This window comes from Balaenoptera physalus (genome assembly GCF_965194825.1).
Source record: "Balaenoptera physalus genome assembly, chromosome: 16".
NCBI classification, from domain to species: domain Eukaryota; kingdom Metazoa; phylum Chordata; class Mammalia; order Artiodactyla; family Balaenopteridae; genus Balaenoptera; species Balaenoptera physalus.
This window is the reverse complement of record NC_138898.1, coordinates 11,891,545-11,918,202: the sequence shown is the minus strand read 5'-3', so window position 1 is coordinate 11,918,202 and position 26,658 is coordinate 11,891,545. Positions and strand designations below refer to the sequence as shown.

The following is a 26,658-nucleotide window of genomic DNA, read 5'->3' as shown; positions in this document are numbered from 1 at the left end:
ATGTTAGATGGATGGGTGGATGTGGGACAGATGGAAGTTGGATGAATGGATAGAGGTCGGTTAGATGAACACACCAAGTATTGGATAATATTAAATGACTGCATAGCTGCACGTTGGGAAGATGCTAGAGGGATAATGAAGGGATGAATGTTAGATAAATGTTGGATGTACAGTTGGATAGGCATATAGAAAGTTGGTTGGACCACTGGATGGTTAGTGTATGGATGGGTATTGAAGAAATCAGTAAACACCAGGTTTAATAGGCCCAGCTGCTCATCCCCTTCCCTCCCAAGAGGCAAAAGAGGCACTTACAGTAAAGATATCACCATGCTTCTCCTTCATCCTAGTGAGGAAGCTGGCAGCATCTTTTCCAAACTCCAAAGCATAGCCCAACCAGGGGATACTGCCCAGGTCCAGGGGAGGCTCGCCAGGTCGCCTGCAGAAGCCACAGCACTTATCACCATTTGGTGAAGCAGGGAAGAGGACAAAGAGTGTGGGGCATGGCGTGAGATTTTCCGTGGAGAGGAAGGCTTCCCTGAGGAGACATTTGACCAAAGACCTGAAGGCAGTGAGGGAGGGAGCCACATGGATATCTAAAAGAAGAGCTTCCAAGCAGAGGGAAAAAGGGCAAAGGCCCCTAAGTTGGATCGTGCCTGGTGTGTTCAAAGAACAGTGAGGAGGCCAGGGTGGCTGGATGTGGGAACAAGACGCGTACAGGAGAAGGTGAGGCCGGAACAGGAACAGGGGCCAGACCATGCAGGGCCTTGTAGGCAGCTCTGAGGACTTCAGCTTTTGCTCTGAGTGAGGTGGGAGCCACTGGAGTTTGAAGCAGAGGAGGGACAGAATTTGGCTTTGGTTTTTACAAGAGGCTTTTGGCTGCTGAGTAGGGAATAGACCACAGGGGGCTGAGAGCAGAAGCTGGGGTACCAGTTGATGTTGGTACATTCTGGGGGGTCCAGTTAAGGTGGTCACCTCTCTGCAGGTAGGAGAACCTTCCAGAACCCAGTAGTATTAGGATACAGAGTTCTCTGTTTGAGCCAGCATGGACCAGGGTCCTGGTCATCTCACACTTCCTCTCATGCCCACCGAGAAAGGGTGAGGCTGGAGAGCATGGCTGGATGGCAGGAGGTGGTAGAAGAACTGCCCTTATCGCTGACCCCTGACTGCCCCTCTCCAGCTCAGAATCTGAGGTATCTCAGGAGGCCAGAGGCCATGCCCATGGCCTGTGGGGATGCCCTAGGGGTACAGGTAGCTCAGCCAGGGGGTAGGAAGGTTGTGTGTGATATTCAAGGTCAAAATCTCATCTGTGAGAGCAGAGGGGCTCCTCTGAGGCTATAATAACATATCTACAGCTCACTACGGTGGATGGAATTCTAAGGTGCCTACAATGACCTACAACTGAGTGAGGTAGATGGTACAGTTAACTTTGAGAAAGGATGATTCTTCTAAGTGGACCTGACCTAATCAGGTGAGGACAGGGCTTACAAGGGGCAGGGATCTTCCTGGCAAAAGAGACTGAGATTTGGCATAAGGGAGATTCTTTGCTGCTGGCTTTGAAGATGGAAGGGGCCACATGGCAAGGAATGCATGGGGCCTCTAGGGGCTATGAGTGGACCTTGGCTGACAGCAAGCAAGGAAATGGGGACCTCAGTCCCACAACCACAAGGAGCTGAATTCAGCCAGATTCTTCCCTGGAGGTTCCTGATAGGAAGGCAGCCTGGCCAACACCTTAATTTCTGCCTTGTAAGACTCTGGACAGAGAACACAGACACACTGTGCTGGACTTCTGATCTATTGAAGTGTGAGCTAATAAATGGGTGTTGTTTTAAGCTCCCAACTATATGGTAATTTGTTACACAGCAAGAGATAACTAATACACTCAAACTGACATTGCACTTGCACTGGGCCCTGCCCTTGGCCAAGCATTTGATATATGAATGTCTCATCTCATCCTCCCCAACCACCCTCTAAGGGAGGGGCTATTAGCTAAAGAGAGCTATGTTATGATCACAAAATGGGCTTCACAATATTACATTCACACCTTCACCAAATATTAACTATAAAGCAGGCATCATCCTGGGCACTGGAGATACAGGAGTGAACAGGGAAGATGAGGTGGAGGGCCCTGACCTCACAGGGCTTACATAACTAATAAGGGGAGACAGACAAAAACAAAGAAGCAATATCATTTCAGAGAGCGAGAAGTGTGATGAAGAAAATAAAGGAGATAAAACGTGACAATGAAAAGACAAATAACCCAATTTAACAATGCACAAAAGAATTTGAATGGACAGTTCTCCAAGGAAGATATACAAATAGCCAGTAAGCACATGAAAAGATTCTCAACATCATTAGTCACTGGGGAAATGAAAATCAAAACGACAAGCAGTACCACTTCAAATCCACTAAGATGGCCATAATGTTAAAAAAAAAAAAATGAAAATAAGTCCTGGGAAGAATGTGGAGAAATGTATTTCTAGTGGGAATGTACAATGGTGCAGCTGCTTTGGAAACTAGTCTCGCAGTTTCTTGAAAGATTAAAAGAGTGACTATATGACCCAGCAATATACCCCAAAGAATTGAAAACATAAGTTCATACATAAACTTATACACTATTGTTCATAGTATCGTTAATCATAATAGCCCCAAAGTGGAACCAACCCAAATGTCCACCGATGGATGAATGTATAAACAATGTGGTATATTCATACTGTGGAATATTATTCAGTCATGAAAAGGAGTGAAGTACTGATTCATGCTACAATTTGGAAGCACCTCAAAACCATCATGCTGAGTAAAAGAAGCCAGACACAAAACGCCACATAGGGTATGATTCTATTTCTATGAATGTCCAGAAAAGGCAAATCAATGGAGATAGAAAGTAGATTCGTGGTCTCCAGGGTCTGAGGGGAGGGAGGAATGGAGAGTGACCGCTCACGGGTACCAGCTTTCTTTTTGGAGTGATGAATATATTCCAGAGTTAGATAGTGGTGATGGGTGCACAGCCCTGTGGCTATACTAAAAACCATTGAATTGTATATTTTAAAAGGGTGAGTTTTATAGTATGTGAAATACATCTCATTAAAGAAAAAAGAAGGGTGATATGAGATAGTGGGGAGGCTCTAGTTTAGAGAAGGTGGTCAGGGAGGGCCTCTCCAAGGAGGTGCCATGTGAGCAGAGACTGGAAGGAAGAGTGGGGAGAAGAACCTTACAGGCAGACGGAACAGCAAGTGCAAAGGCCCTGGGGTAAGAGCGCACTTGGTGAGGTTCTCAAGACAGCAGGAGCCGCTGTGGTGGGAGTGGAGGATGTGGGGGTGAAAGACTGGAAATGACCTGGGGACCAAGAGGGCCAGTGGCCGAGGACAGAGTCTGGCTTTTATTACAAGTGTGGTGGGGACCCTCTGGAGGGTTTGAAGTAGGATTTAGGAAGTGATGTGATTGTGCTTTTAAAAGGTTGCAAGAGGGAATTCCCTGGCGGTCCAGTGGTTAGGACTCTGCGCTTCCACTGCAGGAGGCACAGGTTCAATCCCTGGTCAGGGAACTAAGATGCCGCAGGCTGCGCGGTGCAGCCAAAAAAAAAAAAAAAAAAAGTTGCAAGAGCGAGAGACAGGAGGGAGATGTGTCAGGAGACTAAAGCAATAACGGTGGGAGTGGAGGCTGTGATCCCCCAGGAGCCAGGCCTAGCATCCGACTCCTCCACTTCCAGGTCGGGGGTTTTTGTGCCATCCCCAGAAGTCCAGGGGGGACCACCTTCCCTTCATCCTTCTTCCCCTCCCTGTCTACCTTCTTCCACCACGGCCTCCTGCCTCCTCAGTCTGACTGTCCCCCAACATAACCCAAAGCGGGGAACAGGTGGTGGACAGAGAGACTGGCTAGATTTGAGGGCCAGAGTTTGGGAAATATGGAAGCAGAACCAGAGGTGAGGGTTGAGGGCATTAGGAAGTGCCTCCCCCCACCCACTTCCTCCTCTCTCCCCACTCCCACCCTGCCTCTGAGCCCATCATTGAGGACACTCGCAGAGGCGCAGCTCGGGGATTCTAAGGGGGTGCTGGGGACGTGCCAAGACCCTTCCTTTGCCCTCACCTCTCTGTGAGCCACTTCTCCCGAAGGCTCCGTTTAAAGGCTGGCACAGCACCGGGCTGGAGGAGCCCAGCGTGCACCAGCCCTCTCCCAGCCCAGGTCTGAGCCCAGGGACAGGACACGGGAGCGGCGATTCTTGCACAAGAGGCAGGAGGGCAGGATGGTTGTTATGAGCCTGACTTTAGCACCACACGTCCTGGCTTCAAATCCCAGCCATGCTTCTTGCTGGCCGTGTGACTTTGCTTCCCTACGCCTGTTTCCTCACCTGTAAAAGAGGAGTGACGACACTACTGACCACACTGGGCTGTGATGAAGATGAAGGGGGCTGTAGAGCAGTGCCTGGCACCTGGCACCCGGGGAGCAGCTGGGGTGGGTCTGAGAAGCAGGACCAATATGACTCCCGGGTGCCATTTCTTGAGCAACGGCTATATGCCAGGTGCAAAGGTGTCCTTGCTTGGTAATAATGGCTGATACTTGATGAGCCCTGACTGTGTTATCCTTTGAGGAAGGAAGCATTGTATTTCTATCAAGCCCATTTTACAGCAGATGAAACTGAGGCACAGAAGGGGCTGAGCCACTTGCCCGAGGGCCCACCGTGGAGGGTCTGGGTTTCTAATCCAGGCAGGCCTGGCTGCAGAGCCCACACTCTTGATGCTACACTGGCCCCAAGTCACCCCAAGTGGACATCTGCACAGCCACTTTGCAGGTGAGGAAACTGAAACACAGAGAGGTTTCAGTGACCTTCCCAAACGCAGGGCCTGAGATTTTCCCCTAAGATTTTCCCCTTTTGGGGTGTGGGTGGGGCTTCCTTTCCCTGCCTTTGACTCTGGCTGCCACCGGAGCACCCCACCGAGCCTGGTGTTATTTCTGGCAGCATTCATCTTTCCCCTGAAAATTTCCAAGGAGGTGCGGACAAAGGCAGGAAGCTGGGAGCCCAGGCATCTGATTCCTGATGTGCCAGAGGCTCCTTCAGCCCCCGGGGCCCTGAATCCAACTCAGGCCCAGGTCACATTCCAGGGTGACTCAGCCAGAGGCCAGCGGGGGCGAAGGAGGCTCTATTTTAGGGTCTGCGGTCTCTAGCCTGCCTCATGGACACTCTCACTGTTCTGAGGCACTGCCAGGCCCTGGGGGGCAGGGATGCAGGGCGTGACCCTCTCATCCCCAGCTCCTGCCCACACGGCTGATCGCTGCCTTCCCTTCCTGGTTCAGATACCAAGGCATCTTTTTTGATTCTCTCCTGGAGCTTTGATTCCTATCATGTGGGTTCCTCAAAAACCTGCCCATTCTTTGCTCACAGAGCCCACCGCCAATCCCATCATCTGTCCTGTCTCTCTCTCCCACTCGTACCTTTGAGAAAATCAGGGAGAAAGTCATGCATGGATATCAACCACCTTTGTGTCCCTTGAAGTATCACACCCTCTCTGGACAGAAGTTCCATGAAGGCAGACACTTCTTGTAGACCCAGCACTTAGAACAGTGCCTGGGACATAGTAGACGCTTAATAAATATGTCTCAGATGAACGAATCATGCACACAGTTGATGCTCAATGAGCAGCACCGGCCTCCCAGACTCGTAAGAAGGTTAACGGAGCTAATGCAGGTCAAGAGCCTGACACACAGTCTGCATTCTGGCTTGCCCAGAGCAGAAGCTGCTCATTTAGCTGTGCAGTGTTGGTAGATTGCCCAACCTCTCTGTCCAGTAGTTTCAGCTCAATTCAGGGCCTCAAGGAGGATTTAATGGAGGAACAGAGGGGCTGGTTGCTGCCCAGCTGGGTTGGAACAACCTGAGCCTGTTTAAACTGTTTAACCCATTCTCTCCCCAGGGCTCATTCACAGGCTGTCTGCCACTAACCAAGGGTCTCCCTAACCCTCTTCTGCTCTTCCCTCCCATTGCCTCCCATGGTGTACAAAAAGCATGTGGCTGCCTTGCTCTAGGTTCTGTTTTCCTGTTTTTGTAATAGACACAGATTCATAGAATTGTTCCTCAGCATAATAAAAAAACAGTAGAGCAGGTATAGTGATAAATAGAACAGCTGCATGTTGGAGAGGCAATAGGGAGTGGTGGAGACTGTGGCAAGGTTTAGAGCAGGTTCTACAACTGAGTCCCAGGCAAGTGTTGCTAGATCTTCCAATTTTTCAGGAGAAGCTGGAAATCTGGGGGTTTGTGTGTGGACTCCCCTAGTTTTCCCCCCTTGTACTGTGTGGTCCACATCAGACCCACCTGGGGCTGAATCCAGTCATAGACTACCATTTGGTGACCTCTGGTTAGTGCATGTTAGAATGAGACAGATTTATTTTTGCCTAGTAATTCTGTATCCTGCAAGGGCCCAGAATGACCCTTGTGCCTCTAGGAACCCTCATCTGATGCCACTGTGCCACCCAGAAAAGGGTCTCCCACCCAGGAGACTTCTTCCAATGCTCCCTGGAGCAGCCACAAGCCCAAAGAGGAAGACAGACGCATTCAGCCTGGTGTAGTGGCTGGGGCATGAGAGACCAGCCGCGTGAGCTAGCTCAGAGCCCAGATGGAGAAACTAAGGCCCGGAAAGCAGGAAGGATGTTTCTGATACTCACACGGCAGATAATTAGCCCCAGTGGGCACAGCAGTCAGACTCCTAAGTCCCAACACAAGGCCTCCTAACTCCCTGCTCACCACCTTTCCCAGGAGAAAATACTCACGGTTACTGAGCCGGGTTTTAAAATTCTTTGCCATAATGGCAGAAATTTGAATTTGGACTGGGAACTAGATGATATTAAGAATTATCTTTTAGGGAGTTCCCCGGTGGTCCAGTGGTTAGGACTCTTCCCTCTCACTGCCAGGGGCCTGGTTCCATCCCTGGTTGGGGAACTAAAATCCCACAAGCCATGCGGTGTGGCCAAAAAAAAAAAAAAGATAGCAGAAATTTATTTAAAAAAAAAGAATTATTTTTTATATTCTCAGGCAGAATAGTAGCATCACAATTGTTAACATGCGCCCTGAAATACTTAATGCTGAGATATCATGATATCTGTAATCTTTAAAAATATGTTAACAGCTGTCAAATCAAGGTGATGGGTACAAGGGGTTCTTATACTGTTCTTTTAATTTCTTCTGTATAGTTGAAACTTTTCATAGTTAAAAATGTTTTAATTTTTTAAAAAGGCCAGACGTAAAGACAAGAGTAAGTGACTGACTGAAGTAGCGCTTTTTTTACCCTTTAACTGAGAAAAGCATGAATTTTGGAACCAGCTAGATGTAGAATATAACTTCTGTGTGGCCTTAAGGAGGTCACTTAGCCTTTCTAAGCCTCAGCTGTCAGGTGGGGTGATGGACATCACCTCGGGGGCTGATCAGGAGAAGTGAATGAGCCGTGGGAGGTGCAGGGCCTCGCGTATTTTGACCCAAACTTTGGATCGCCATCAACACGGCATCAGTCTCGTCTACCTCTTTTTCCAACACTTGATTATTTGTGGTTCCTGAAGAATCTTCTGGTCATAGCTGCATCTCTTACTATCTTAATATCATGTGGTTTAAGACTTTTGAGCAATCAGATCACAAATAAAATGTGTGGGAAGAATGAAAATTCATTTTTTCTGAAAATTAAAAATTCCTGAAGCCCAAATTTTTAGTCCACGCGACCCTGGGCAAGTTGCTTGGCCTCTCTGGGCCTCAGTTTTCTCCTCTGTAAAATGGGGGTAACAAGAGTGCCCCCATCTCCAAGTTAGGAGAAATTGAGATTGGGGGCCTAAATTCCAGCCCCTGTGGGGTCTCCCAAGGGTCCACGCAACTCTGCCCCCCCAGGGTCCACACTACCACCTGCACAACTGTCAGTGACCCCCATTCCCACACTTCTCCCCAGTACCCACCTGGTGAAACTTCTAAGCTGTCCACAGGTATAAAAATCAACAACTCACCCTCAAAGACAAATTAGCTCTCTGGATTGATAGCAAGAATTAGCTAAAATAATGTCTGACATTCCTTCTAATCCAGCAATTCCACTCTCACCTACTATTATCGTCACCATTCCCTGTTTTGTTTTGTTTTGTTGGGGTTTTTTTTGGCAGTGCCGTGTGGCCTGTGGGATCTTAGTTCCCTGTCCAGGGATAGAACCTGTGCCCCCTGCAGTGGAAGCACGGAATCCTAAACAGTAGACTGCCAGGCAATTCCATCATCATTCCCATTTTAAAGACTGGGAAACTGGACTTCTCTGGCGGTCCAGTGGTTAAGACTGCGCTTCCACTGCAGGGGGCGCAGGTTCGATCCCTGGTCAGGGAACTAAGATCCTGCATGCCGTGTGGTGTGGCCAAAAAAAAAAAGCATAAAGATTGGGAAACTGAGGCAGAGAGCAGTTACTCAACTTGTTCTTATTCCTGGAGGCTGGGAGTTTCCATATACTAAGCACCCAGGTACCTAGCCTCCCAGAATCCATGTATGCTGTGGCTGCCCTCATCTGCCCCAGAGAAAAGCACAGACCAGGAGGCCCTACAGGATGAGCCCAGCACAGTGTCTGAAATAGCAAAAACACTGGAAACAACTTGAGTCCCTCAATAGGGACAGGAATAAAAGGGAAAAAAGAAACCTGCACCTATTCATACTATGGAATACTATGCAAAAGATTGAAAGAATGAATTAGATCTCCACATAGCAACATGGACAGATGTCAAAACGAAAACCTGGAGTGAAAACATCAAAGGTACAGTCTGAAAACAACTCTGTACAGAGTTTCCAAAAAGCCTGACAACTTAGGAAAAATAATTTATTTCTCTATAAGGAAACTTATCTGTGGCCTTTTTCATTTTCATTTTTCCAGGCAAATGACTGAATGTATGGTGTTAAGTTTCACCTGGAAAGGTGTCCAGAGGTTGAAGAAAAATATCGTGAACTCACTGTGTGGAAATTCAACTAACACATTGTTTAAAAATAAAAGGTTTCCAGAAAATTTCTGGAATTTTCAGACACTCTGATTTGAACACACACACACACACACACACACACACACACACACACCCCACACTTCCACCGCCCTGTGTTATCTATGAGCTAATGTCTATGCGTATAAGAATAATTTTTAAAATAGCTGGGAGACTGAGGAGATATGACAACCAAAGGCAGTACCCTGGATGAGATCCTAGCACAGAAAGAAGACGTTAATGGAAAAACTGATGAAATTCAAATAAAGTCTGGAGTTTGGTTAATGGTAACAGACCAGTGTTGGTTTTTTTAGTTTTAATGACTGTACCATGATAAGGTAAGAGGTTAACAATAGCAGAAACTGTGAGGGGTATTTGGGAACTCTTTGTACAACTTTTCTGTAAATATAAAACCAGTCTAAAATAAAAAATCTTTTTAAAAGATCTGGGAGGTTCCTCTCAAATTAATCAACAGGAGAGGTCCTGAGTTGTCGGAAGAGTGGTTAGAAGGGCTTCAGTCTTATCTATAATGGGATAAATGCTTAAGTCAAATGTATTCCTTGTGCAATTCAAATTAATTTTTAAAATATTTTATAAAAAGGAAAAGATCTATACTGCCATCTCCTTGACTTGAGATGGATGAGTTTTACTTTTCTCCTAAATCGCAGATTCTCGATGGAGCAGGAGAACCTTGGGGGCTAGGAAGCTGAGGCATTTGGTTCCGGTTCTACTCCGCCCGAGGAGACCTCAGCAGAAGGGAGACCCCTTTGTGGGCCTGAGTTTCTCAGGCAGAGGGAAATACCGAGCCTACTCAGCCCCTGCGTCCGGATCGGAGAATCCTGTGGAAGGTGGTTCCAGGGCCGTAAGAGGGCATCCTTCAGGGCCTCTGCCTTCCCCAGCCTCAACTCTGCCGTCTGTGTAATGGGGGTGAGAGCAAGCCTGGGGGTTGACACCGAGTTGGTGCACGATCCAGGCAGAGGCTGAAGAGTGGGAGGGGGTTTCTTCCACCGGGAGTCACACCGAGCATGTCCACGCACCCACTCTGCACCCGTGACTCTCGGTTCTCAGCTGAAACCCCCTCGCAGGTCCCGGGCACCGCTCTCTGAGCCAGGCCCGGGCTTCTCGCGCCCCGGCCGAGCGAGTGTGTGCGGTGGGTGAGCAGCCCTCTGGGACTCCTCTCCCTGCACCTTCCCGCGCGCGTCTCCCCAGCTCTGAGCCCTCTTTAAGCCCTCTGGGCCTGGCCCCCTCCCCGGGGCGGGGGAGGAGCGCGGAAGCCCCTTCGGCCGGACACCTGGGCTCCCACCTCCAGGTTCGCCCGGGGGGTGTAGGGGACGGTGGGAGGAGGACCCCCCTCCTGCCCGCGGGACTGGAGCGGGGTTTCCGACGCGGGCCCGCCGCTGGCTCGGCGACCCCCTCGCTGCAGCCGGGGCGCGGGCCTGAGCGGAGAAGACCCTTTGTCTGGCCGGGGGCGGCGCTGGCGGGCCGGGGTGGGGGGAGCCGGGGGCGGGCCGGGCGGGGGGCACTCACCGCGTGCGCCGGCGGGTCAGCAGCAGCAGCAGCAGCAGCGCGGCCAGAAGGCCGAAGACCACGGCCCAGGACATGGCAGCGCCGGCGACCAGGCAGCGGCTGCGGAGCGCCGGAGGCGGCCGGGCTGGCTTGGGGGCCACGGGGGCCACGGGGGCCCAGCCCCGGAGCCGACCCCGCCCCACGCCCCTCCCCCTCTCCCCCGCCCACCCGCTTACGGGCGGGGGCAGGGCCTGCGATCCCTCCCAGGTCCAGGGGGTGGGTGGGGTCGCTCTTGGAGACTCCGCTCAGCTCAGCTTCTGCGGGACGGGCTCCGACGCCCTGGCCCAGGAAAGGGTGGGAGGGGTGTGCGTGGAAAATGTGGGTGCGGGGGACGGGAAGGAAGGGGATGCGGTGGGACGGGAGGGATGGTGGGGGGGAAAGGGAGGGGATGTGCAGGGAGGGAGGGGTTACGCGGGGGGCTGGGGGAGGAATGGGGGATTTGGGGAAGAGGAAGGAAGGGAATATGGGGGGACGGAGGGGTGATGGGGATAGAGAAAGTGTGAGGATGAGAGGTCAAGCGGTGGCAGAGGAGGGACTGGGGGTGGGAGGGGACTGGAAGGGCCTTTCCTCCACATTCCACCTAAACAGTCTCCACCACTCTAGCCGCCCCCCGCCCCTCACCCATCCCATCCCCACGCCACCCCGGATGGGCTAGACACCATTAGTTTTCTATTCTGTTGGTCTGGGCAGAGTGGGGTTGTACCGCCCCCTATTTTACCTTCAGTAACTACAGTGGAGGAGGCACAAGAGCTCAGAGCACCCCGCTCTGAGTCCCTCATCTGCAGCTGCTGTAGGGACAATAAGTGTACATCACCCACCTGTACCTGCAGCACAGCAGGGGCTCAGAATATGGTGGACATTGTCACATTACCTGGTGCTTAGGGTGCTGGCCTCTGGTGTCAGTGGCTCTGCAAGAGACCACCCCTGGGCACTGACGAGAACCTGGGCTCCCAGCTGGAAGGGTCTGGACCTCACTCCACCCTCTCCACTCACTACACACACCCCCACCCCATTTACACCTGGGAAACCTTGGCCAGGGAACTTACCCTCTCTTAAGCCGCTTCCTTATCTGGGGACAGAGAGGTCAGAGTTGTACTTTACCTTAGGGGGTTGCTGTGAAGAACTGATGAGAGCTTGTCAGTAGAGGGAAGTGCAAACTAGGAGTGCTGGGCACGTGTGAGTTTTGTGAGGCAGTGGGCAGAGTGTGGAGCTGGGACCCAGAATGTCTGATTCTAATCCTGGGGCTGCTGCTCACTGCTGGGTGAACTGAGACAGGTTTCATTTCATCTTAGCAACAGCCCCCTGGCTGAGCCGTTACTCCTCCCTGGTCTCCTGGCTTCTGCCCTCATCTCTCTGCAGTCTATTCTCCCTGCAGTTGTCAGAAGAATCCTGCTAGAACCTAAGTCAGATCCTCTGCTGAATCCTGCTCAGAGCCCTCCATGGCTCCACCTCACTCAGAGCACAGCCCAAGTCCTTACAAGGTCCTGTAAGGACTTGATCTGCCCCCTCCCACCTCTAGCTCCCTGCCCTCGTGTCCTCCCACTCTCTGCCTCACCCACTCTGCTCCAGCCACACTCATCTCTCACCCTGCCCCAAGTATTCCAAACTCACTCCCACCTCAGGGCCTTTGCACTTGCTATTCCTTCTCATTGGAACACTCTTCTCTCATATACTTGCACAGCTGCCTTTTTTCATCACATCCCTCATCCCTCTGTCTCTGCTCAGCTGTCAACTGCTCAAAGAAGCCCTCCCTGACTGCCTGGTCTAAGGCAGTCACATCAGCCCTGTCTATTGCCTTGAACTGTTTTTGGGTTTTTTTTTTTCCTCAACAGTACTTAACATTTCCTGCTATCATATTAGAGCTTCATTTATTTGCCTGTTTAATGTCGGCTGTCAAGGCAGTTGGATGACCCTCATGTGGCCTCAGCAGACTGAGAACATCAAGAGGCAAAAGGAGTTTCTTTAACCTCTTGTTTATTCATCCGGCTTACCCACCAGCAAAGCTGACAATCCCAAAAAGGCCACAGAACAGGCCTGGAGGATTTTCTTCAAATTTGGGGAGCCCCACGGGGCAGCCTTCTGGCAGTGGGGTTCACAGTCCGGCTTGGCCAATACTAAACCGTGTGACCCCAGGCAGTCTGCTCCACCTCCCTGAGTCGAGGTGCCTCATCGGTGAAATGGGGATGAAGTGAAGAGTAAATGACCTAATCCAGGTGACACAATTGTCAGAGTGCCGGATGCACAGTGAGCATTGGTGGGGGTCAACTGCCATTAGCACTTAATTCCAATCCAGCCTCTCACCATATGTGAGATCAAGGCTTGGTCTCAGTTTTCTTATCTGAGAAATGGGGAGAACAGTTCCTTCCTCACAGGACAGTTGTGAGGACTGAATTAAATGATGAGAGAATGAAATCACCCAGCATGGGGCCTGACACACAGTAGGTGCTCAATAAATGTTAGCTCTCCAATCCCACACCCCTGGCTTGAGTGCAAACTAGCATCACCTCAGTCCAAATCCCCCCCAAATCACATGTCCCTCTTCCCCCCTCAGCCCAGGGGCAAAATCCTCCCCCAGGGAAGGAGGCCAGCTGCTCACACACCAAAGAGAGAAGAAGGTTTTGGGGCCCCTGGCTTTTCCCTTGCTATCAGAATCTGATTTTGTTCACGAATCAAGCAGGTGTTCAGGAAGATGGCCCCACCCCCTTCCCACAGAATGAACAAGCATTGGTCTGAGCCAGCCAGGGACATCCCTCTTTGCTAGGGATTGGTCCAGTGGTGGCCACGTGAGCACCATCTGGACATTTGTTGGGGGCTTCTGGGAATTTTTTCCCTCCCTATTCTCCTCCTTTTCTTTGGGGGCCATTGTGTAAGGATGTGATGGTGGGGATATTATGAAGGAAGGCCAGGAAAATGGCAGAACCCCAAACCAGAGCTGCAGAAGAACCATCCCTGGAACCACTTACCTCCAGACTTATTGTTTAATGAGATAATCAAATGCCTTTGTTGCTGAAGACACAGTGAGTCAGATTTTTCTCTTACTTGCCGCCAAAAACTTTCCTAACTAAGATGACTTCCAGTTATGGCTGTGCCGAGGACAACGTGAGGTAATCATGCATCCAAAGCACCTTGCCCATGAGGAGCATTCAAAAATGTCACTTCATCTCGTTAGTTTTGCTTTTTGTTTTTTTTTTTACAGCTCAGTCTTTCTATGCTTATTGGGCTAATAGGGCATTCAACTTTCTGGTTATGGCATCTTGCAAGAACAGGCAGGCTCTGAAAAGTAGCAGAAATTCCAAATTCCCCTGACCCGTGAGGACTAACAGGGCCCTGCAGAGGACAGGGCTGGTATGTCCTCAAGAATGAAGAGGAGGGAAGACACCCCAAGAGTGACCCTCAGCCCATGGTGAAGGGCTTGAGAGCCAGGTTCAAATCCCAACATTGCCCACTCGCTTGCTGTATGAAACCTAAGCAAGTCACTTCACCTCTCTGAGCCTCAACTACCTTATCTGTGCAGTGGACGTGTTGCTGGTAGTGGTGATGGCAGGGAGGCACCCAGCGGGATTTCAAACCCAGCATTTAAGCCTTCATCTGAGAAGTGAAGCCCACATGTCAGGTGGACCTCAGGAAACCCCTCCTTCCATCCAGCTGTACCAGGGGCTGCCACCCGGTGACAAGCATCGGACTTTCCCCTGTAGGAGTCTCGGTATGTCCGGATGTCCGCTGTCCACTAGAGCCAAGACATCTGGGCAAGTCTCTGGGCCCGCCTGACCTCCACTCTCTTATCTGGCTACTGTAAGGTCATAAGGATAATGACAAGCCCCAACTCCTTCAGAAAATGGGTGGCTTCGCCTGGAAAAGGACAGCCCTTCCAACCCCATGCCCCTGCTTCCTCTCTTCCAGGAACCAGGTCTGGTTCATGTCTGCATCCTAAAGGCCACAAACCAAATGTGTCAGGAAAGGAAAATATGTGTGTTGCCTTCTTCAAAGCTGAAAACCAGCCCCATCAGAGACAGGCAGTTTTAAATACTTCCGTAATTATAGTTCTAACTTTAGTCGGTAATTTGGGCCATTCAAAAGACTTTCTCATATTTACTCATTGAATCTCTACAAAGCCCTTATAAAATGGGTACTGTTATTATTCCCAATGTGCAAATGGTGAAACCAAGGCCCAGAGAGGCTCAGTAACTTACCCAAAGTCACACAACACTTCCTTTCATAGACTTGAGCCTGGGACTTTGATGCCCTCTGAGGACAGGCTATTTTCCCTGGGGTGTGAACACACCAGGGGCTTTCCCACCCCCATAGCTTTACTCATGCTGTTTACCTGCCTGGAAGCCTTCTCTTTCTCTTCCTTTTGGTTTATCCAAATCTGTTATGGGAAGGTGTGTTAGTTCAGTTCCTCTGAAACAGCCAAGATGAGACGAGACATACAAGAAATTTACTGGGGAAAAGGCCAGGGAGGAAAGTGAGGGGGAAGCCAGAGGAGGCTGGAAGAAAGGGAAGGAAGGAAGAGGGAGGGAAAGAAGGGAGGAGGATTGGTTGGTTATAGACCGCAGGGTAGTTCTAAAAATGTTCAGTAAGGCTGATGGGAAGTCCTTGAGCCTCTAGAGGAGCCCTGTGTCTCCAGGAAATGGGCCTGCCTTGGGATCCCTGCCTCCCTCTGTGATTAACTGTGAGAAGCCCCTGGGAAGCATGGCCTCCACCCAACTGTGAGGATGAATCCATGGTCCATCTGTCAACTAGGCTCCACACAGAAGACTTGAGAGGTACATTTTCACAGCTGCTGAAGTGAAGAAGTACATCTGCCACCTAAAACAACAACCAAAAAAACAGCAACAAAAAAGCTGACTATATATGCTTCTATAGGCATGAACCATATCAGTGCAAGAAGAAATTCTTCCACTTACAGAAGCTGGGCCAGGTTGAGAGTGAAGGGGAAGGAGAGACCAAAAGTGCAAAACTGCTATTGTTTTTGTGCTGCCAAAGAGAGGGTGGCAAACTCAAGTCTCCAAGCAAGTAAGGTAAATGAATGAAGCGAGCCTGTCATATCAGGGAGGCAATAGGGAGGAGTGGGGACAGTGGAAAACTGGAGAGCACCACCCCATCCAAAAGGAAGCTGCCTCTACTCAGTTCAGCCAACTGTGGCCATGCAGAAATACAGCCCAGTGTGGCCAGGTCTTCTGATTCAAGAGAAGCCAGAAATAATGGCTCACATTATTTTAAAACACTGAATGGGCCAATAACACACATCTGCCACCTGACTTTGGCCCTGGAGTTTAGTTGTGCCAGAGGCCAGTGGCTTAGCCATTTTGGGGTGCGCAAAACAGATCTGGAGTTGGGAGGTTGAACTAAATCACTCTGTAGAATTAAGGAAGGATAGTGGAGTTTCAGGGGGGAAGCCAAAGGCAGTGAAGGCCAGGCTGACATGAGGGCAGGTTGGGGGCGTGTGAAGAAAATCAGCCAAGTGAAATTCCCTGTGGAATTAGGAGTGGCCAAATGACCATTAAAGTTGGAGCCGGGTAATACTGAGTGTTTATTTGTTTCCTGTGTTGGGCTATGGAATAGCAACACACATACGCACGCTCACACGTCACCCCCAGTTGCGCCCACATATTCAGAAACAGTCTGCTACACACACAGGGTGAACACCTCATTCTAACTTGCCCAGACTTTCCTGGTTTTAGTCCTGAAAGTCCCATGTTGCAGGAAATCCCTCAGTCCTGGACAACCACGAAGGTTGGTCACACTATCAACACAATTCTGTAGCGTGTGAGTGGGCTGGAGATGGGTTCAGTGCTGTGGCAGCCATCTTGGGCACTGAGGAGAGTCATCACCAAGTCACGTGATTAATTAACTACCCCAGGACCATGCTGTGGTAGATTAGAACATGGTCTCTACACAGGGAGATAAGCTCGGTGCTTTGTGACCACCTAGAGGGGTGGGATAGGGAGGGTGGGAAGGAGGCACAAGAGGGAGGGGATATGGGAATATATGTATACGTATAGCTGATTCACTTTGTTATACAGAAGAAACTAACACAACATTGTAAAGCAATTATACTCCAATAAAAATGTTAAAAAAAAAAAAAAAGAGCATGGTTTCTAATTCTGACACTTGCCCTGTGTTGGAATTAGACAATCATACCCTTTGCTGTACGTCTGCAGAGCCTCCCACTATGGCCAGAGAATACCCATTCTGAGTAAGGATGCGAGAGGAATGCTGTATCTCCATGTGACCTTCCTGGTTTCTGCCATTGGCCACGACACATGGAGCAAGGCTGAGCTCAGCCAGCAGCCTGAAGCAAGACTCCCCAGCGGATCTGCAGACCCATGAGTGAGAAAAATGAGAATTTGCTATTAAAAGTCATGGAGGTTTTGAGGCTTTTGTTAGGCAGCAAAAGCTGACTGATCTAGGCTTTGTCTCTCAACGTTTGGAGTCAATTTGGTTGGATGTTCTTTGTACCAGTTAGATACAGAATAGGCTACTTTCCATGCTTTGGGACTTGGTTTTCGCATCTGTACAAGGGGAAAATGACAGGACCTCCCTCCCATGGTGGTTGGAAGGACTCAAGAAGATCATGGGTCTAGTGCATACCGTAGGCACTTAATAAAAGGGAGTTTATTAAAGAGGTGAAATTCTTTCAGCGCACACTTGCTGAACACTTATTTCCCAGCATTGTGCTAGCCTCCTGTAGTCAAGAATTTTAGAGGAGGAAGCAAAGAAGGCAAACCTCCCCCATTTTGGTCATTTTCAAACAGGAGTAGAAAAACCACGTCTGGATTAGAGGCAGAGGGATGGAGGAAATGACCTCTTTTCTGACATCCAGGACTTGGGGCTGAATTGTCTATATGATGGGGGCATATCTGTGGGTTAGGAGACTTGAGGGTCTCTAAGAAACAAGGATTTCAGCTGTAATAAAGCCATCCTCCAGCATCCTTCCCCAGAGAGAGCCAGGATTTTGTAAGGAATGTGGTCGGCAAAAAGCCCAGAGGCTGGGGGCAGGCCTCATCTCAGGCTGGAGGTAATGTTCCGGAGTGGTCCTGCCCGCGTTCCAGGCTATCTGTCCGAGGGGACGGTGCTGGAGCAGAGCAGCTGTGGCAAGCCCCCCCTCCTTTGATATCCCCAGGACAGGGGTGTAGGTGGCCCCATGGCTTCCAACCAGCTGCCTTGGCCCTTTGGATTGGAAAAAATGAGGCAGCCAGACCTCAATCTCCTCAACTCCCTGCTGTCCTGCCTGAGCGCCAGCCTGACCCAGAAGAGAAGGAGAAAAAAACCCCACGTTGATCCGATACACAGACAGACCTCAAGTGCTGGCCCTCCTGCTACCTACAGCACCGCGAGAGTCTCAGAACCTCTGTTTTCTCGTGCAGAAATGGGGACAACACTCAAAACTGCTCTGCTTATGTCTCAGAGGAACTGAAAGGACCCAATAAGAGAATGGGGGTAGGAAAATGGCTGCAGAAGTTAATATTTTCCCCTCCTCCTTCTAGAAATTATACCAAGGCATCAAAGAGAATGAAAAAAAACCCCACAAACTCCATTTCTAGCAAAACCAGGAGAGAATTATAATCCATAGACTTCATAGTATGTGTGAAATTTTCCAAAAGCAGCTTTGAAATGGGGCAGAAGTCATACAGGAGGTGGTGAGTGGGTTCAGTGGTGGCAAATCTCAGAAAGCATCAGCAAAAATGTACTTTCTGGGGATGAGTGCTTGCCTTGAGGTGAAAAGGGCAAGAGACCATCTGGGTTTTTTCCTTATTTATAAAAATGAATGTAGGAACTGGGGTGAGTAGCAGAAGCCCTCTTGGATCTGGTTTGATTCTGAGAAACAGAGATGGTATAACAAAGAATGAGAGAGAAGACATATTTGCAGGGAACAGTCTGTCTTTTTGGCAGAGAGGAGAGAACCTTATAGTTACTAAGTCTAAGAAAATACCCTCTTCCTTCCCAGCACCCACAAGAACAGTCAGCAAATAGCTGACACAGGAAAATCAAGCCCTTCCAATGACAAGTTTTTAAAAATAAGTGTAGGGACGTCCCTGGTGGTGCAGTGGATAAGACACCGCGCTCCCAATGCAGGGGGCCCGGGTTTGATCCCTGGTCAGGGAACTAGATCCCATATGCTTGCCGCGACTAAGAGTTCCCATGCCACAACTAAGGAGCCGGCCTGCCGCAACTAAGACCTCACGCAACTAACTAAATAAATAAATATTTTTAAAAAGTGTAAAAGCCTTGATAACAAAGATATTATAATAAACTATGCAGAAAAGAGCATAAAAATCTACCAACAGATGAAAAATGTTAACACAGAGAGGATGAAAATTATATCCAAATAATTTTGGCATGAATAAAAAAATTGAACTAGCAATTACCTCCATGAAGGAAAAGAAAAAAAGCAGACATAATTAAAGAACTCAGGAAGAACATGGCAGGCAAAAGGAGGTAATGAACGTGAGCTGGCAGAGCTCATGAAAGAAGTAGAAAGGAGAAATTGCACAAGTGAAGACAGACTTGGAAAGAACATGAAGGAGAACAGACTTGCAGAAAATACAGTGAGGGATATGGATGACAGAAATGAGAAAAGAGAAAAAAAAATAAAAGAGAAGTAAAGAAAGCAGTAGAAAGACTAGAAAGAAAGTGATAGGTAAAGGAGAGCCAACGTATGCATAATTGGAGACTTCAAAAGAGAAATACAAAATAATTGAACAGAACAAATACGTAAAGGTATAATTCAAGAAAACCTGAAATAAAAGAAGGCTCGAATCTACACATTGAAAGGTGACACAGAGTGGTCGACACTAAACAGTATGCCAGTAAAGTTATTATATGTTAAAGATAAAGAAAGAATCCTTTAGACAACCAGACAAAAACCAGATGGTCTCATTTGCAACACCTGGGAGCTGGAGCATAGCCTTCAAAGCAGATACATCAAGTGATGGCACTACAAGGGTATTTAACAGTACAAAAGTAAGCAGTAAAAAACATTGACTAAAATTAGGAAATAGAGGGAAAGGGAAGGGAGAACGAGAAAATGTAATTTTATGAAAGGGAACTAATAGACACTCTCTTAAAAAATAAAGGACTAAGGACATCACATCGTATTATATGCGTAAAGGTAACCATTAGGCAAAAACTCCAAACTTTCCTAAATGTTGGAAGAATTACCTACAGAAAAGAAAGCAAATTTTAAAAAAGCAGACTGCATAGTGAAAGCCTTTTAACTACCTTCCCCCCCAGGAAAAACCCAAAATGGCAGAATTCTGACTAACTATACCACTAAAGCAATAACTATAAACATGCTTAGCTGTGGAAAGAAAAAAATTTTTTCAGATTGAATCACAAAGCAGAATCTGATTTTATGTTGTATACAAGAGAGTCACTAAAACAAGTGATTGTAGGGACTTCCCTGGCGGTCCGGTGGTTAAGACTCCTTGCTTCCACCGCAGGGGGTGAGGGTTCAATCCCTGATAGGGGAACTAAAATCCCACATGCCCTGTGACAGGGCCAAAATAAATAAATAAATAAAACAGGTGATTGAGAAAGATTAAACATGAAGGGGGGAGGGACGGAATATATCAGACAAATGCAAACAAAATGAAGGGAGGGACTGCAGCCTTCTATGAGATGAAATTAGAGGAGGAAAGTAGTAAACAAGACAGAGAAGAGCTCTGTATGGTGCTAAGGCTCCAATTGTCATTAAAGATAGAAAGATGTGAGCATCCATGTACCAAATAACCCTAAATTCGCCTTGCCCTAAAACATGTAGTTATAAGTCAAGGAGACTTTATCACTTCTCTCAGCCCTTGAAAGATTGAGAAGACAGAAAATAAGGATATAGAAGGCAAAAATAGCATAATGAACATTCACTAATACAAGCCATATATTAGGCTACAAAGAAAGCCTCAATAATTTTTTTTAAAGTGGAACAGTACAAATGATACTCTCAGGTCTCAATGCAATAAAGTTAGAAATAAATAATAATATAATTTAAGAGGGCATATTCACCTAGAAAAAGTTTTAAACGATCTCTTAACTCTTTAGCTAAAGAGGAAATAAAACCAATATTGAAGAATTCTTAAAACACAATGATAATAGAAGTTCTATATATCAAAACCTGGGGGCTTCACCTAAAGCAGTGTTCAGCTATAAATATCCTTATTAGCCTTAAGTATCACTAAAAAAAAGAAAAAGAAGAAATTGAATTAAGCATTTGATTCAAAAGTTTTATGAAAAAGAATGACTGAAGAAAACAAACTGAAGGAAAGCAAAATAATTAATATGAATAAAGCAGAAATCGATGAGTTACAAAATAGAAGAAAAATAGGCTAATAAACAAACCCCCGAAGCCGGTTCTTTTGGTGACGGCAGGGAATGGAGGCAACAACAATAAAACAGAGAAACCATTAGTTCCCACAATCCAGAAAAGATGGACAAAGTGTAAGGATATGTAATAAGAAATGATAAGGGGAGAATTACCACAGAGAAAAAGAGAAAATTAAAAGGATCACAAGGGTCTACTTTGTTCATCTCTATATAATTAAAACTGAAAATACGGATGAAAAGGATAATTTATCAGGAAAACATAATTTACTATTTGGCTTCAGAACAAAGAAAAAATAGATGGGGTCCCATAGAAGTGCTTCTCCAACTTTAATGGACACACAAATCACCTGAAGTTCTTCAGACTCTGGTTCTAGGATTTTGCCCGAGATCCTGAATTCTATAAAGTTCCCAGTTGCTGCTGCTGTCTACATGAGTGTCAAGGCCATAGAAGAAAATAGAGAAGGTTGACAAAGATCTGCCCACAAAAAAACCTATCTTATGGACTTCCCTGGTGGTGCAGTGGTTAAGAATCCACCTGCCAATGCAGGGGACACGGGTTCGAGCCCTGGTCCGGGAAGATCCCACACGCCGTGGAGCAACTAAGCCCGTGCGCCACAACTAGTGAGCATGTGCTCTAGAGCCCGCGAGCCACAACTACTGAGCTCACGTGCCACAACTACTGAAGCCCGCACGCCTAGAGCCCGTGCTCCGCAACAAGAGAAACCACCGCAATGAGAAGCCCGTGCACAGCAACGAAGAGTAGCCCCCGCTCGCCGCAACTAGAGAAAAGCCCGCACAGCAACGAAGACCCAACGCAGCCAAAAATAAATAAATAAATTTATTTTTTAAAAAAACCTATCTTACCTAGCTTTGCAGGCAAATCCTATGAAACTTTTAAAGACTAGATCATTCTAAGGTAGTTAAGTTGTTTGAGAGCAAGGTAAAGAAAGAAAACGTTACAATTATTTTTATGAAGCAAGTATTATGTTGATACTGAAGCCTGACAAGAATTGTACAAAGAAAGTAACAAACTTCGCTTGTAAGTATCAACACAAAAATTCTAAATAAAATGTTAGTGAACACAACCATAAGCACAATAGAAAGAATAATACATCATGACCAAGTGGGTTTTATTCCAGGAAAGCAAAGCTAATTCAATGTTAGAAAATCTATTAATGTAATTTATGAGGAGAAAGGTCATATGATTCTGTTTAGGGCTAAAAAGACATTTGAGAAAGTCCAACATGCATTCTTGATACAAATTCATACACATGTATTCAATAAGAATCATGAATACTCAGTATAACAGAAATAGATATTTACCTCTTTAACGTGGTAAAATATATTGTGGAGTACATCATGCTTATTGAAAAATCCCTAGGGGCATTTCCACTAAAGGACGGAGACAAAAGCTTCCAGTTTAACACAGAGCTGGATATTTAAGATAGCACTGGGGGACTTTCCTGGTGGCTCAGTGGTTAAGAATCCGCCTGCCAATGCAGGGACACAGGTTCAATCCCTGGTCCAGGAAGATCCCACATGCCACGGAGCAAGTAAGCCCGTGTGCCACAACTGCTGAGCCCACACACCGCAACTACTGAAGCCCACGCGCCTAGAGCCTGTGCTCCGCAACAAAGAGTAGCCCCCGCTCACCACTAGAGACAGCCCGCGCACAGCAATGAATACCCAACACAGCCAAAAATATAAATAAAAATTTTTTAAAAATTTATTTAAAAAAAGATAGTATTGGAAGTACTAGTCAGTACAATTGGATGGCAAAAGGGAAAAAGAGATACAAAAACTGAATAGGTGAAAGTAAAATTGCCAGTGTTACACATATGAAATGATTCTGTGTGTAAGAAACCCAAGATAATTCAGTAAGGTAACAAGATACAAATTTAGCATACATAAATCAGTAGCTTTCCTATATTCAAGCAATCATCAGTTGGAAGATATATTGGAAGAAGTTTCCACTTACAATAACAAAATTAAGATTAAATATCTAGTAATAAAATTAAACAAAAGATGTGTAAGACCTACATGAAGAAAATCTGAATTCACTATGGAAGGTTACAAAAAAATACTTGAAGTGAAAAGGTACATGGTGATTTTGTAAAGTTTTTTTTTAATTTATTTATTATTTATTTATTTATTTATTTTAAATGCAGATTCCAGGGCAATCTGAATTTTTTAAAATTAATTAATTAATTTATTTATTTATTTATTTATGGCTGTGTTGGGTCTTCGTTTCTGTGCGAGGGCTTTCTCTAGTTGCGGCAAGTGGGGGCCACTCTTCATCGCGGTGCGCAGGCCTCTCACTATTGTGGCCTCTCTTGTTGTGGAGCACAGGCTCCAGATGCGCAGGCTCAGTAGCTGTGGCTCACGGGCCTAGTTGCTCTGTGGCATGTGGGATCTTCCCAGACCAGGGCTCGAACCCGTGTCCCCTGCATTGGCAGGCAGATTCTCAACCACTGCGCCACCAGGGAAGCCCTATACTGTGATTTTTGGATGGCAAGTTTCATCATGAAAACAATGTCTGTTATTCCTAAATTGATTTATACGTTCCTTGTTACTATAATAAAAGTACCATCAGCCTTTTAACCAGAGAAAATAATTTTAAAATTAATCCTGTGAAAAATTAAACAAGCAAAAATATCCAAGAAATCTCTGGAAGAGAGGGAAACAGCACTATCAGATGTTAAACCATGCCATAAAATCTCAGTAATTCAAACATTGTAGTACTCGGCTATATCAATAGACAGAGTGATGAAGAAAACTGAAAGCCCAGACATAGATCCAAATCCATTCAGGAATTCAGGATGTGATAAAGTTAATGGGGCAGGTTGTATTTTCTATAAATATTTGGAAAGGATAGTAACAGATCAGCTCCAGGGACTTGAGAAGCGGGAGTCAGGGGCTTGGGGAGTAGGAGCCAAAGGATGGGGTCTTCGGGGTACCAACTATTTCTCTTCTTAGCGTTAGTTCCCCTTGAGTTTCTGGTTCTCCCTAGAGAGTGTCGGATTCATTGAATTTGGGTCATATGCCCACCCACTGATCTGGATGGACAGTCAAACAAGGTGGTAGTCCCCAAAGGAGGACCAGAAAGTGGGGTGGGAAGGTTAAACACTGGGCAGGGATGGACATATGCCCATTTTACAGATGAGGAAAGGGAAGCTGAGAGAGGGACAGGGATTGGCAAGGCCACAGAGCCCAGGGACAGTGGATTCTGGGATCCAACCAGAGGCCCCAGCTGCCTTTCTCCTCCTGGGCTCCAGGCTGGCAGGGGAACAAAAGGACACTGTGCTCCTGGCAGGGACGAATGGCTGGCTCCTGGGGACTCACCCTGACCCATATGAGGCCTCCGTGGTTCAGGAAACCACCTCAGACTGAGCTGCATTCAGGAGTTGAGGTCTCCTCTTCTGGCTCCTTCTACAGTGAACAGACCCCCCTTCAAATGTGGCCCTGCCCCTCAACTCCAGCCCTAGGGTTTTTAGGAGAAGCCAGGGAAAAAAGCCTATTTTTCCAATATGTAAAGCACTGCATGGACCAAATAAAACATGTCCAGGTTGGAGGCAGCCCAAGGATGGCTAGTTTGTAAGTCCTGGAATGCTCCTTTCTGCACACAAAAATTAAAGCTCTGTTTAAATAGATACTACTAGGGTTGCACTAGGGTTGCAAACTTCCTCACTTTGAATTTGGATATGCAAAGAAAAATCTAGTGCCATGATTAGGAGTGAGGGATATTCTGGAGCCAGAGGACCTGGGTTCAAATTCCAGCTCTGCCACTTACTGTGTGGCATCAGGCAAGTCATTTAACCTCTCTGGGCCACAGTTTCCCTTGGAGGGACACATGTAATCAGTGTCTGGCATATAGTAAATACCACAAAAAGACTCTGCTACTGTCCTCGGTCCTCGGTCTGATCTTTTCATGAGCTTCACCTGGTAAAAAATACAAAACCTTAAACCAGGCTAATCATTTAAACTGTTCAGGGAAGACCAGCTTCACTCGGGTGTTTCAGGGACAAGTGTGGCTGTTCAGTTCCCCTGCCTCCTTGCTCCTCTCCAAGATGGCATCTGCCCGTACCTTATCCAAGGAGAAAGGTCAGGTTCGTAAGTGACATTTACTGAGTGTCCCCTCTGCACTAGCAGATACAGATGCCCGAGCTCCGGGAATCCTCATAACCACTCCTGGGCAGGAGGAATTGAGACTCCCTGAACCAGTGTTGGGGAGCTTGCAAGCAATGGAAGCGCATGAGACTCCACGATGTCTGACTCCGAAGCCCGGCTTTTCTCTGCTCCTATCAACGCTGTTCCCATTCCCGGGGATGGGACAAGATTCAGAAGCTTGTATGCTCCAAGTAACCCATATCACTTGATCTCTAAAGGAAAAACTTTCTCTACCTTACCCACAAAGTGTGTCCATTTGTCTACATTTCTCTTTGCAAACGACAGGAACTCAACTCAAATTGGCTTGAGGCAAAAAAAAAAAAAAAAAGGTAATTTATTGGCTCAAACAGGGTAAGTCCAGGGTTGGAATCCTGGCTTCAGGGAGTTGTGGGTTGGGGGGGGGCAGACAGCTTCAGGTAAAGCAGGATCCAGGGACTCCAAGGATGTTAGGATTTGTTTCGCTTCATCTTTCAGTTCTCTTTCCTCTGTGTTGGCTTCACCCATAGACAGCCTGTCCCTGTGTTGTATCATGATGGCGTTTAGCAGCCCTTATATCCTGCCAGCTCAGCAATCCCAGTGGCAGGAGAGTCTCTTCGTCAAGTAGTCTTAGTGAAAGTCTGAGACTGATTCAGGTTGGCCTTATTTAAGTCAGATGCAAATCCCTTTACTAATCCCTGAAGCCGTATGGGATGCTCACATGGGCCAGGCCCGGATCTCCTGCCAACTTCTGGAGGTGGAGCTGGAGACTGGAGTAGTTTCACTACAGTGTGGAGTAATTAACGGCCTCCATGGACTCAAGTGTGCAACATGAGCTTATTCCACATGTTCTGGCTTTGAGACTTGCTCTGACCGATGGAATGCCGGGAAGCAATGCTGTACCTGTTCCCAGCCTTGGCCTCGAGAGTCCCTGCAGTTTGTACTCTCTCTTGGAACCACCGTGAGTACAAGCCGGACTATGCTGGAGGATGAGAAACCACATGAAAGAGAGTCCAGTCCCCCGCAGAGGCTGTCCTAGAACAGCAGACAGCCAGCTGACCTCCCAAAATGTAAGCATGCCCAGCCAAAGTCAGCAGAGCTGCCTACCCAATCCGAAGCTGACCCCAGATGCATGAGACCAGCTGAGACCCAAACTGCCCTGTGGATCTATTCACTTGTGGGCAACAATAAATACTAATTATTTTAAGACACTGAGTCTTAGGACAACTTATGTACTCAAAACTGACAGATACAGGAGTTGGTCCACCAGAACCATGTGGATTGAGTGGAGGAGGACTGCTTTTTAAAATGAGACATGGGTTCTATTATCAGAAAGGCAGGATGAATCTTGGGGAATCTATTATTTATTGCTCTACAACTATCATCCCCATTTTGCAAGTAAGGAAACTGAAGCTCAGAGAGTCTCCTCAACTGGTAAGTGAGAGAGAGAGATGAATTTGAGCCTTGGCCTAATCTACCAAGTCTCCCAGAATAAGTACAAACATTAAGTGATGAACCCAGATTCAGTGGAGCATGGACGCAAATGTGACCACGCACCTGAGATGAATCAGTCGCGGCAGGTGAATACCGATTTTAGTTGAGTTTCCTGGCAGCCAAGGTGAAAAGGGAAATGTATTGAGTTGCTTCAGTCTGTTCACC

General features: G+C 47.4%; 1 protein-coding gene and 1 long non-coding RNA gene across 3 annotated transcripts in view; one reads left to right on the top strand and one right to left on the bottom strand.

Moving 5' to 3' along the window:
* Nucleotides 1-10,655, bottom strand: part of PTGIS (prostaglandin I2 synthase) — a 45,842-nt gene extending 35,187 nt beyond the window's left edge. For both annotated transcript variants that reach the window (XM_082430820.1, XM_082430821.1), the window contains exons 1-2: nt 10,495-10,655; nt 313-436 (exon numbers count right to left, since the gene is read on the bottom strand). In XM_082430820.1, coding sequence (XP_082286946.1) covers nt 313-436; nt 10,495-10,568 — 198 coding nt within the window. In that variant the 5' untranslated portion in view covers nt 10,569-10,655. The remainder of the gene's footprint in view (nt 1-312; nt 437-10,494) is intronic.
* Nucleotides 4,353-9,401, top strand: LOC309645562. The gene is made up of 2 exons (XR_014254958.1): nt 4,353-8,750; nt 8,868-9,401. It is a non-coding gene; the product is annotated as an uncharacterized lncRNA (long non-coding RNA).
* Nucleotides 10,656-26,658: the final 16,003 nt, after the last annotated feature.